Below are 14,352 nucleotides of genomic sequence, written 5' to 3' on the forward strand. Positions count from 1 at the left end.
ATCTTAGTTACCTCACGTCCGGAAACCGGGGGTTAGCAACAACAACACAAAGCACAAACATCGCTCTTTAATAAAGCATAAGGTGTTTTCTCTGCTCAGAACTGTCATCAGTCATTTTAGCTGGACTGTTTTCCTTGTCCATTGAGCTTACGTGTCGACTTACATGTTTTTTGTTGAATTGCCGTCTTCAATTTGAGTTGAACTGTCAATCGCGAATATGAACAAATTAAAGATTAACATTGAGACCCTTAAAAGTATAAGAATAAGATCAGGTGTTCTGGAAGGCTAAACGTCTTACTCGACGACACCAGCCATGTAAATCTAGATTAACTCAAACCAATGTCACGTCCTCAAACCGAGAACTGGGGTAGTGACAACGCCATAACAGGGCACACGAACGAGCTAAAACATCGACCCTCATATCACACAAGGAAATGTTTCCAAATATTTCCAAATGGGATCATGATAGGGCTATAAAACTTGCATAAAGTTCTCCATCACTCTTCATATTTTGAAATCCTTTGTTGTAAGTTTGTCAATCAGGAGTCGGCATCCATCATGGAAATTATGATATTCTAAACAAGCTCTTCAATATCGAATCAACTGCAATATGCTAACACTGTAGGTTAGGGAAGCCGGGATGTTACCATCAATAAAGGGAAGTAGTAGTAGGCCGTCCATGTTTGTTATGTTAAAAAACAGATATAAGAAAGCGGCTAATGTAGAGGAGCCTGTATGCGCTCAATAACCATTTAAATATGGCGTCGATTAACTTCCTGTTTGCTAGGGGATTCCTCTGTTGGGAATTATCGACTTCCTGTTTGCCATGAGATGTCTCGGTACAGAAAATGTAATTCTTTTATTGCTTCCCTAGGCTATGGTTCTTTACATGCAACAGTCAGCTTTAACTGACAGTGTGTGAGTTAATTTTATGTTGCTGATCACGTGCGTTTTGGTATCTCGCGTCTGTTTCTAAGGTGGTTACACCAAATAGGACATGTACATGTACTTTAGATTACAGGGGTAACCTTTATTTTAGGAGAGCTATATTTTTTTTAAGATAATTTGAGAGTAAGTGAAGTCGTGGTTCTTGTCGCAAATTCAATTTCACACGTGACTATATGTGGCTGGAAGAACACTTCGCAAAAATATTTCTTCGTATTTTAAATTAAATATTTGACAGTAGGCCTAACTTATGTTCGAGCTTGACTACACCGACAAATATTCTGATCTGTGTGAGGTTTAATCGCTAGTGGTATCGTGTTTCTTTCATAGATTTGAACTCCGTCGTACATAAATATATGTTATTGAGATGATACAAGAACGTCGTCGTGGAGATTGAGAAATTATTTATACACCATTCTGTAATCAAACTAAAGTTATACAAACACAACCTATGGCTGGCAATCTCAAATTTTATCCATCCATAAAGATAAAAAAAAAAAAGACGTAAGTGATTGGGTACATTATACTAAATCTCACAGCATATGCTTATATTTAGTGAAAGCCAAGTGCAAATAAACAAACTGATGAAGTGTTCCAAAACATGAACTGTCTCGGATGTAAAGCATATGGTTGCCATTTGCGCCAATCTCAGCAGTTCGTACGAGAAAAGTTGTAAATATGATGCAGACATTTATAGAGAGAAATACTACAAACTTGGCCAAAACTTGCCCGAGGTTGTCAGGTAAAGGTTACCGGAAGTATCGGGTGATTACGTTCAATGAACGCCAGGTGGAGCTACTAGCGTCAAGACTTGTCATGCGCGGAAACTATGCGCTTTCTATCTTCACAATCAAGAGTGCTTTATCAAATCGCTGATCACATTTCGATATATGTCACGGTTCACTTGTAAAATTCTTCAAACAGTGTGCGTGCTTTTCACACAGGTGAATATTGGCAAGATGATAACAGTGGTGGAACTAGCAAAAATGGAGAGTCAATGGCCGTTTTGGCAGAGAGATCATGGCTGTTTGGCAATGATGGTCGTTTAATACTGACTAGTACATTAGTTTCCAGATGGACGTGCATGCTTATCTTGCTCAGAGCACTTCTAGACATAGCGAGGGTGTAAGCTCTGGTGTGATATAAAACATATTTCATATCTAAATGAAGCTGTTATTAATCAGCAAATTTACCTTTAAGCAAAGATATAAGAAAAGTCGCAATGGAGTGCGGTTTAAAAACTTAATACATATATGTTAATTTTCTATATTTCTAGGCCATTCTTCAAAAAATTCTTTCTCGAAAATGTCAATGACATTCGCAGAAAGAACAACAGTACGTGTAGCATACTCATTGTTTTAAGTATACCAGACTAATATAAAACCGGTTCCCATTCTGGGTGGTCATGTGCTTCCGTGAACAGCACTCTTTCCTTTCAGATTTCGGATTTGATCCCTCCATCTGAAAGGTGTAGAATCACGTACTGCCCGACCAAGTGTATTTTCTTCCGACACTTCCTTTTCCGTACACATGATGACCCCCTGCAGGTAACCATCCGTACGAACAATTGTGATTAGTACATTAAGCTGATAAATACATATTGCTTCAAAATTGTTGTAAAAATGAATAAAGCCTAATTTTGATAGGCCTTCCTGGCGAATTAATGAGGCGAAAACCGTAAATATGTTTCTCACGAAACATACGTAAAATTACAGTAAGATTTGTTTTCATTTTATACGGTGCCATGCCCTACTAACGGTGGTCATATACAATCCGGTCATTGGCCGATACAGCAGACGACCGTGACCAAGCTCTCAACAAATGTTCTTCGAGTGCTTGCGTATTATGTTTAAGTAGGCGTTACGAGCGCTCTGATCGAAAGGTATGGTATGTATGAACACACGCACATGAACAAGTGTATTTTTCAATCATGAATCATAGCTCGGGTATTAACTTTATTTGTTTTGCGACATCACATTCGAAGATTGACAACGATCGTACATTCCGAGTCGGAATGCGACACACGGCGCTCGCCGGAAAGTCCCGAAGATGTCCGTTAGATTTCACGACGGTTCCCGATTGATTTCACTCGTTAAAACTCGGCAGATTCTATACCTTCATCAAGCTACTGCAGGATACCGGAATGAGCCGAGCTAAGCCGATTGAACCAGAGTTGTGCCCGTTATACAAATTATGTCAGAGTGTGCCCCTCCATGTCCATGTGGATATTGATCTTGATCGAATGCATATAATATATGTTCACATGAACCAACGTGTATCATGTCCTTTTGAATCACAAAAGTGAACATGAACTGAATAAGAATTTTCCGATTGCAAATTAATGTTCACAGTTAATCGATGTACAGTAGAAAAAAAACCACTACAGAACAAGCAGGCAAATGCACAGTGAAATTTATTTAAAAAATCGATAGTCTACACAGATTGATACATAAAGTATAAAGTAAAAGTTGGAGCAGAATGGTAATCAAAGTCGATATTTACACGTGTCGACGACATTGAGTCTAGGATGTTTAAGCCCGTTTGGTTTGGTTTTATTTTGTTTTAACGTCCTATTAACAGCTAAGGTCAGTTAAGGACGTGCGTCAATGTGTAGAATGTATATATGCATGCGTGTATATGTGTTAGAGGCGGTATGTTGAAGTATTTGCCTCCTTGCGATAGCGCGGATCTGATACCAACTTAAGAGTGCTAGAGTGGCATTGTATCCATGTTTACGCCATTTGGAGAACTTTTTCAAACTTACTTTATGTAAAATGTAATATAGAACTTGTAATAAGTACAAAGGACGCCATCTTAGGTTACTCCGGCGAAAAAAATAAACACATTGCTAAATTTCTGCTTTTTGATAATCAGACGTTATATATACATCTGCAAATGTAAGTCTAGTATACCGTAAATAGAAGGTGTTTTAATAAAAAAAAAGTTCACGAAGTAACTGAAAAATGTCGCCCATTAGAACAGTTATTCAACTAATTAGTAAATACCTGAAATAAGAAAATAAGTAATGGTAGAAAGAAACTGTCTTATTTAACAATTATTATTGCAATGATATATATATGATCATGTAATATGTTGTACTGGCTTTGTGTGAACAAAAAGAAAGTACAAAATAATCATTACAACAACAACAAAACTTAAGAGTGCTACCTCATTTAAATACCATGCCAAGCACCAAGCACATCATTAATCCGGTCACATAATACTGACAACGGGTTAACCAGTTGTTGTCATTAACCCGGCCACATAATACTGACAACGGGTTAACCAGTTGTTGGCATTAACCCGGACACATTATACTGACAACGGGTTAACCAATTGTTGTCATTAACCCGGTCACATAATACTGACAACGGGTTAACCAGCTGTTGTCATTAACCCGGCCACATAATACTGACAACGGGTTAACCAGTTGTTGTCATTAACCCAGCCACATAATACTGACAACGGGTTAACCAGTTGTTGTCATTACCCCGGTCACATAATACTGACAACGGGTTAACCAGCTGTTGTCATTAACCCGGCCACATAATACTGACAACGGGTTATCCAGTTGTTGTCATTAACCCGGCCACATAATACTGACACCGGGTTAACCAGTTGTTGGCATTAACCCGGACACATTATACTGACAACGGGTTAACCAATTGTTGCCATTAACCCGGTCACATTATACTGACAACGGGTTAACAAGTTGTTGTCATTAACCCGGTCACATAATACTGGCAACGGGTTAACCAGTTGTTGTCATTAACCCGGTCACATAATACTGACAACGGGTTAACCAGTTGTTGTCATTAACCAAAATGCTGACCGTAACTTTAATAGACCGATTTTCGCTACCAGTATAAACAACAGAATGAAAATTCTGAAAATTACTTTATTCGCCCGTGTATTTTTTTGATTTGACGATTGAGAGGATGTAATATTAAAATTGGGTGAAAAACATAAAGGAGTATCAGTGGAGAAGATTTGATGTCGCCAACAAATCTCCTTGCGAATTTAAGGCAAAATTAATCTCTTGCCATAATCAATACGAATAAATAGTTATACTGAATCTTTGGTTTTGCGATAAAATAGTAAGTCTTGCTATTTTTCTTGATTTATCACGCTTTGTAGCAAAGCATGTCTTCATTACAAATGTGCGCAAAGTAGACAGACAATGCCACATCACGATCGTTCTGACAAACAATCGAAGTCATTCTAAAGTCTTTTTTTTTTACGTGCACTATGTATAGTAATCTGAGGCTACCCAATAGTAATTTAATTCAAGCATATGTCAAGAACAAATGGGAACAGGCAAAAGTTTTAACATAATATACAGTTCGTCTTCTTGCATAAAACAATAGGGATGAATTCGGACATGATCGCAAAGGAGCGAACATTAAAAAAGCATTGAAATTGAGTATTAGATGAAATTTACAAAATAAATCTACTACTGTTGCTGAATCTGTTGCCAAGAATGAATTAGAAATAGAGCGTCCAATGGTTCTGTTTTCGCCCCCAGCTAATGTCATAGGAAAATGGTACCCACAGTAGCCCGAGTTTCCTCTGGGCCTAACACCAGACTTAAACATTTTGGCATATAGATGTCTGGTGTGCCCACACCAGACATTATATGTCAAAATGTCGAAGTCTGGTGTTAGGGCCAGAGGAAACACGGGATATACCCACCGATGGTGGGGCCGTTCAAGGTCAACTTTGAAGTGCCATTTGAATTCTCTGAAATATCATAAAACTCTGGACATTATATAACATGAAAGATCGGTCCATTATAACTGCCTCAGCTACATTATTTTTGGTTTTTGTTTTCCTCTTCTGTATCTAGAACACTGACAGGTTAGCAAGGACCCTCCGTGTGCTTGACTGAGCCCTGTCCCAGTCTATTTTTAGTAACAGTAACCTTGAACTTAACCTCACAAACTTTCGAACCCCTTATTGCACATCTACAATTCACAGTGTGAAACTCAGAAAGTTTTAAGTCTTTCGGTTTTTAGGAGATAATCTCTTAAAACGAAAGTGTGGACAGATAGACAAACAGACAGATAGACAGACGAACACATTGATTAGTATAGGGCACCCGCATCTCTGAGGCGGGGCCCTTACAAGATATAAGGACCATGTAACTGTTTTGTTCTCAGTCTCTTCTGAAAGTAGAACCCCACTTGGTCACATTATTTCCACAACGGGCCGAAAAAGGACGTGTTGCAATAGAGGTTTTCCAATGTCTAATGCTAAGTATCTGGTCACTGTTGAAAGAAAGAGCATTATAACAAAACATGAAACACGCATCGGAGTACATGTATATTGCTCAATTAACGGAAAAAGGGTGTAAAATGTCATAAACTGAGGGACAAAGCCGTTCTCACACCAAATATGTATACGTGCATTTGGACAAGATACACTACAAAAGATGATGCCACGTCGGACAACTCAGCCAAAACAGTCCATGGCTGTATAGAAATTGAAAGCCAAGAATGAAATTCCTTACGAAATATTTCAATATAAGACTCTGGAATCATAGAAACCGTGAATGTCAGTCTATAAATAGCAATTCCTGAAATATCTACTATGATCTACATTGCAGTTTGTATATACAACCTGTCTAGGTTGATACTTTTCAAGAGGATCGCAATGCTTCGAAACTTGAGAGCTATATAAAGACTTATAAGTGATTTGATGTCCACTTACTGATTCATATAACATGTATGTGATGCCATTTTCCCGCCGTACGTCGAGTACCACAGACACGGCTCGGTCAAGTCCACAGTGACACGTTTTGCCAGTAAATCATTCATCATCTAATTTGACAAGATTTGAGCTCCATGTACTTATCCTAAGTACCGTGTGGCTATGTTTACAAAACCAATGATTTCAGATGCTGTCCGCTGTGGCCTAGTCTAAAAGTAGGCTCAGTTATGCGCAATGATCCGGAGCAGACGACCATGCTTTCGTTTCGCTGTTCATTAATTAGACTCACTGACACATTTATTGGGTAGTTTGAAGTTATATTTTTTCATAACACTAAATTAATAAATGCAAGTCCATCTATATTCAAAATTCAAGTTAAACATACAGGAGGAATTAATTTCTTTATCAAATATCTATTTTGTACCTCTTCCAACCTTCGAGTGCATGATCCAGTGTAGGTAATACTTAACCGATTGAAACCGTACAGTTAGCATACACAGTTTTATTCTTGTAGTTGCGGCGTCTATAATCTTGACTGAAAAAAATAGTCATTAATTTCAATTTGTACCAAATACACTACCCGATTGCTATCAATAGCATGCCTAATTCCTCTGATACAAAAATAAAACGGTGAAATTATTGATTACATTATTTGTCAAATTGATTGATCAATTGATTGATCGATGGATTGATTGATTTATCGATCGATCGATTGTTCAATTGATTGATTGATCAACGTGTTGATGGATGGCTCAGGTGATCGATCGATCTGTCAATCGATTGATTGATTAGCTGGAAATAAAATGATTATCAATAGATGGATTAATCAGCAGATCTCTGTAGTATTGATGATGGCGATTCTTCATCAGCCGGAAAATATAAGACCGCAGGGCTAGACTCCTCATTTTAATCTGCTTTTCAGTACGTACTCAGTTGTTATTATTTTGGTTTGGCCGTCACTTTAGGTCGGTTCACCTTGTGTGTTAGCCGCTACTATATAGGATGGTTCTCCACTGCTACAGGGACTGTCCAAGCCATAAGTCCCGTCCCACTTCACAGCATTATTTGGATGTTATCATATACTATGATGTCGAGAAGGGATCGACTCGTGGCAAGGCGCGTAGCTGGACTGTAAAGAATGTGCATGCAAAGTGTATCGTCTAGCCAACTGGCCCCCTCCCCGGGCCCCCACCATCAACATCTTGAAAAAAATGATATACTAAGACACTGTGGTAATATCTTATGCTAAATCTATTCACACCAGAAAAAAAATGAATAAAATTCATGAACATGCTTAATTATTGAACAACAACACCCAGAATTACAAAATCATCGCGCATGCCTGTTACGAGGCGGTATTGTGCACATGACTGCTTATTTGCTTACATGGCAGCTACGCGCCTGAATGTCCCTGTGGTCCTCCGCACTGACACTTGATGCCTTGATATGAAACTGAATTGTCAGATGTAAACTACTCAGCCCCTTGATCTAGCCTGCAAAAATTATATTTAAAATTATAGTTCATTCCCGTCATTAAAAGAATCTAAGCAAGTCATTATAAAAATGAGTGTTATTGACGCGAGTCCATATTTTAGTGTATGACGTACACAGCTCGCCTCCCACTCCACGGCTGCATTCCTCACAAACAGGTTTTGCTCTATACTAACGCTATTCATGTTTAATATCAATCAAAAAAATAAAAGTTTAAAAGAAGCACCCGAGCACCAGGTATCGCTGATAACCTCGCCGGTCTTACGCCTTTGCCTTAAAATACGTACTTTTCACACGCAAAATAGAGTTCAGGATATTGTACAGGACAATCACGATTCGAGGGTACCTGATGGGTCAGGTTGTCCGTGTCGATAATACACAGCCACTTCCGGTTTCTTATGTCAAGAACATCCAAAAACAACTTGACAGATCATTCCGTTAAGTCCACAGGGACCTGATAATTTGTTACAGCTATATTTGGACCTAAACTAAGCTCTAAACACCTTAGTTTAGGTACAAATACAGCTGTAACAAATTCTCATGTGCCTGTGGTTAAGTCCACAACCAAGGGAGTAATAGGATTTGTTATTATTAGAACGCCCAATACAATCACAACTGGACGAATAAGTTTGTCCAGAACGCAATTGCAACTTGCGGGGTCAGTTTGTTATATTCATATCGTGCAACATCCTCAATACCTCAGGTGTTACGCTCACTTTCGCTCTCTGCACCCTTGAAATATGTCATAGTAAAATCGAAGGTTTAGAGTGAGACACCTTATGGATGAGACAAGAAGACTAGACTTGTCTCTTGAATATTGAATTATTTAGAAGAAAAAAATAACTCTAATGATTGTGATCATTTGGATGCCGAATTCTAAATTCTTGACTAGGGAAGATAAGCTAGTAAAATGCAGCTAAGAAATTCTCCGCAAAAAAAGCTTAGGGCTGGTATCCAGTCTAGATCCTTTGGTGTACATCAAAAGAATCTCGCGGTCGCTTAACGGTAAAATTGACTGGCTTTGAAGTAGGTTGTCGCTCCTCTGTAATCTTCAACGGACAGGTATCGGCCTAGCGATTGGTCAGGTTTCTTTACCTGAGACAAATCACACACTATTTTCGTGCCTTCAATTTTGCTATGATAAAGTGGGCGTAACCCATGGAGCATCGGGGGGATCGTGCAATAGGTTCACAACCTAAGATGTCAGTTTGTTCAAAACGCGCAATCGTAACTCGAAGGATCATTTTATTATGTCCAGAGTATGCAATTTCAACAACATTTCTAGGAGTAAAGCATGTATGCGTTTTGATTTACTTGTTGTTGTCCTGGGCAGGGCTGGCTTATTTGTGTTTCATTGATGATGATGTTGCTACTTTCTAATTCTCGGGCGCAAGTTTCAGAGGGGCGCGGATGTAATGAGCTCACTTCGTTTGTAATACAGATTATTGTGTTGTTTTTGCGCTTGTAAACCTCGCCAATGTTAACAAGCATATCGTCCATGTAAGATTGTCGTTCCATCCGTCCAATAACCGCGTTTTTAACGGCTTCGGGTCGCAATGTAAGCGCTGAAAATGTAATGTTCCTCTTTACACAGCAATTAAACATGTTCTTGTTAAAAAACCAAAGCCAAAATAACTTCAAAATCACAAACTGGACAGTGAGAACTAAAATACAAAAACTAGCAAAGATAACTGCATGCTCTAAGCCAGATTTCGAACTTATATAAATATGGTTTATTTTTGCCGTACGTACCATCACTTTTGAGGAGCCTTTTTCCAGCTCTGGGCCCCGCCACTACCCTAACTCACTGTACAGGCAGCTACCGTCCAGATGTGCCATGTTAATATTAGTGTCGAGTCAATATTGGACTCGTAATGTGACTCTGTGAAAGGTGAAGATAGTTGTGCCATTTATTTATAGATAGCAAACGGTGAAACCTTGACCTAGTGTAGGGTGCGTTGTATTGTTAGCTTTATACAATTTATAACCGAATCGTGTGTAATTATTTTGATTTCGTACATAAAATCAAAAGAATAAAACAAACCCAAAATATCAAAACAGGCCCTGTTATTATAGTTATATTGATACAAGCGCAGAATGGAATGTAGACGATTTATAAAAATATTTGTGGTTTTTTTTGACGAAGTTGATGAACGTTGTAGATCTGGGTCTCTTATCGCGAGGATCCTAAGACGGAACCTCCAATGGTTCCTCCAATATCATACTTTACGTTATAAAAAAAGTTCCGTGTTGTCTTTGTAAATGATATTAGCCGCCAAATATATTACATGTATGTCAGTGTTGTTCAAAATATCTCGCGTCGTTGTTCAAATTGTTTAAGCTTGATACGACGCTCCCATCCAAAATCTCAAGGATTTGGAGTACCCCGATGAAAGAAACGCGTACCTTAAAATGTATAAGACCTTTATTTATTTATTTTCATGATGGTTATGGTTTGGGAAGCAGAGGAGATGTTAAATCAGCATGGCTTTGAAAATTATATGTGTAGGTTTCGATATCATAATATTCAGAACGGTAATGAGTAGATAGAATATCGAGTTGCTTATTGGTACCTGTCGCCTGCGTGAGCCTTTGAGCTGGAGATTTAGTTACAGTGTTTATGTTTGGACCTAACTGACACAGGGACCTGAGAATTGGTGACAGTACAAATCCTTCAGAAGGTGAGGGGTGGGGGCATTTTTATGACGGGCTAAAATGTATCCTGGCTAGAGTCGTTCACCTGTGTCACAAAATAACAAAACAGTCCAGATGCTGTTAATTGGAGTGACGACGAGCACACCTGTCAGGGCAATGTAGAACCTTCCCGATGTAAGCTAGTTCTTATTTGGGTGGAAACTATCTCACTTTACCAGTTACCTGGCCAAATATCAAAACTCGACGATGATATTCACTCATTTGAGATGATAAAATAAAATAGGTGTTGATCTTAATCCCTACATGACGTTAAAAATACCCTCTATACATATCAGGAGACGTCAATAGCCCATACACACATCAGTGCATTAATTATCAGGCCCCTGTGTGTCATATATCACGCTGACATTTTACCGCTAAACGCAATCACTGAAGTCCATCACCCTATTTATACCACGCCATACATTTGTCGCCGATGCTTACCTGTCTCCCCTATAAAGCAGATCAATCCCCACAGCTTTATTTATATATCACGTAGTCAGCATTATTTCATGCAGGTTTTTAATGTCGGTCCATTCTTGGCCTCTCCAGGGAGTCCGGTAGTCTTACCTTTGATGGAATTGTCGTTTACGATTCTGATCCAGTGGTTAGTCTATGAGACCTACATCCACCTGGTAATGTCGATGAACTTTGGTAATAAAAGTCGTTACGTAGCTCGACAAAGCTGCCTTACTACCGGAATGTTTACTTTCTCACAAAGAAAACACATCTTTTTTGAAGTCGGATCAAATCGTAATCTTGATTCGAACGACAATGCAGGTAGGAAATGAAAACGTTTTATGCTTGGATTGAATACACATCAAACTGTCCGCATACCTAGCCAGCTTAAAGTGACAATGGAGATATCGGAATGAGCGTTACATAAGGTAATTCGAGTCAAACTTTCTTCACAACAGTCATTGACAAATCAGCTACCTCGCATGCACATTTGGTCAGGACACAGGAGAGTGTCCTTATCATGGATGTGAATATATAATAGTGAATAAAGAATAATAGTTGATTGAAAAACAGTATCTCTTTTATTTCATTATAATTTTTTATTTTTTTTAATTCCGTTCACCAATATATCAAATCAGCTCGATATGTCAGGTAGTTCAATTTGACAAACAATCGGATGTCAAGGCATTTTTTTCAGGGTTATCGTGTTATATAAACATATGTGGGATGTGGCTTAAAGATAACCACATACATACATATATAGACTGCATAATTACAGGAACACGTCCGTGCTAACTTGGTTGTCCCCGGATCCCCATCCCTGAGTAATATCTTAAAAATGGCCAGATGCTTCACCTTAAAACTGCACGTATTACGCTGGGCAAAATAAACATGATGTTAAGTACAATGATATTAGAAATAATCTCGGAATCCTGTCCTGCCTCTAGGGACATGGTCGTCTGGTTATAACATGGAGGTGGTTCAGATTCCCATCCCATAACTATATGAAATGTTGCTGGGCATGAATGGATGAAAAAAGTCACGCTACTTTGATTGGGCACGGGGTCCAGCCTCTCAGACCCCCACCCCCCGGGACTTAGCATGAAAGCGGTTAAGATATCTACCCAATGAAGAGACGAACACTTTCATGCTACTAGGCCATGAATGCTTAAATATCCGGGTGAGCGATACAGGCCCTATGTGCCTCTTATTTGATTTCCATATCGATCCGATTGATTTCCCATATATTTTCGCTAAATTCTGACGTTGTTTCATACGCACAATACCGTTTATTTTTGAGGAACTGACATCAAGTTCCACAACTATTCTTGTGGCAATAGATAGAAAAAGTAGAAACCACCGACCCTTGTACATTTTATATTTCACCGTGGCTTTTAATTATCCTTTTGCTGCACTTTCTATTCGAGTTTTACAACCCTGCGTGTTGAAATGTGACGCTGATACTTATTATACATCAAGTCAAACATTGATCCTACTTATCGAATCCCTGTACCGTTTCAAATAGTTGATGCGTTTGAAAAGTAGAGGCTGTGTCGTTTTACTGGCTTGCTATTTTTTTTCTCCAAATTCGCGTCCATGTTATGGCAAAGGATTGCGTAATCTAATACTACTTTGCAAATCATCACAAATATTTAATTTGGATAAAACATATATAATTTTCAACAGAAAATCTACATAACCGATTGGTGTCGATCAGAGTTATCTGCGATAATACACCAGAGGAGGTTTGCAGATACAAGAAGTGTGTCGGTACATATAGAACCATCTAATGTTTGCAGACGTCATTTAACGAAAAATACTTATCCCTAAATCCAAGTTTCTTTCTGCCATTTTTCTTAAGACCTGTGTCCGATATGCTATAAAAAAAGTTTTCAAGTTGGTAAGTTCCGGATTATATTGAGGTAAAAACGTGTGATCTGCCGCTTTCCAATGTGATGTGTATGTCACCTAAATATATCGGCCAAATCAATCTTGCAATAAACTTTTAGTATCCCAAAAGTATTCATACTCTCGACGCTGATAAAAGTAAGAGAATGAGAAGTTATTAAATTGCGTAGCTACAGTTTTCCTATGGTCGTCTGTTAATCAAAAGAAGCAAGTATGTGCTCCCCACAACACTGAGCGATTTTCCTTCTTGCACTGAGTGGCCATCCAATGCTTTTCACTCTGTTCGCATGTCGGGTTGCGGTTAAAAGGAACATAGGACGGTGGTATATACTGTTATGTAAAGCTTAAAGTATTAAAGCTTTGGCCTTGGTGCTTCTCAATCCAAGTCACCCCGATGTATTTGCTCTTCTCTCTCAAAGGTTTGGCCATGAAAATGACAATGTAAACATAAGTAGTACTTTTGAAACATTTTCCCATTGTTAATACTTTTTTCCCAATTTTGAAACGGACCGATAATATATATATATATACAGTATATTGAGTATAACATGATGTTACAGACCTAATGTATGCGGCTCCACCCGGCAATACTGCTGCAGAGGCTGGACCAGACCCACCAACAACATCAGATGTGTCATACGTAAGTGTCCTCTTCAGTCACATGCCTTATTCTTACCGTTCCTCATGTAATCCTGTATTAAATAAGTGCCTTCCCAAGTCGCATGTGTCTGTCACATTTTGGAATGCTACTATATATACCATCCTTGAAAATCCAGAGGTTCTGCTCCACACCCCTGAATAAGTTATGACGAAATCGAAGGCACGAGGTTAACTATTTGGTTGCTTTTAGGAAACAAAAAAAGACACATCATTAAGTCTGATAGGCTACTCGTTCTTTCAAAGACGGCCAATGCTACCGTTGCGCTGCTGTGCGATTCTTTTGGTGTACGTCAAAATAAATACCAAACTAGTCTACTGGTTTCATCCACAAGGTACTGTGGTGTGTTCAGAGCCTCTGCATACGTTGGGACATATTTCAGGGGTATCAGATAATGTAAGAGAGAATAACCCCTGGAATTTCGAGATTTGGAAATGGTTGGGGGCGATATGAATCAAAATTAAAATTATGGCGTAACAGTTTTGGGC

General features: G+C 38.7%; 1 protein-coding gene across 1 annotated transcript in view; it reads left to right on the top strand.

Moving 5' to 3' along the window:
- Nucleotides 1-14,352, top strand: part of LOC110454227 (fibrillin-2-like) — a 111,652-nt gene that overhangs the window by 3,408 nt on the left and 93,892 nt on the right. The window contains exon 2 of the mRNA XM_021503636.1: nucleotides 13,767-13,846. Coding sequence (XP_021359311.1) covers nucleotides 13,767-13,846 — 80 coding nt within the window. The remainder of the gene's footprint in view (nucleotides 1-13,766; nucleotides 13,847-14,352) is intronic.

The sequence above is a fragment of the Mizuhopecten yessoensis genome, unplaced genomic scaffold (assembly GCF_002113885.1).
Source record: "Mizuhopecten yessoensis strain PY_sf001 unplaced genomic scaffold, ASM211388v2 scaffold7725, whole genome shotgun sequence".
Classification (NCBI taxonomy): Eukaryota; Metazoa; Mollusca; class Bivalvia; order Pectinida; family Pectinidae; genus Mizuhopecten; species Mizuhopecten yessoensis.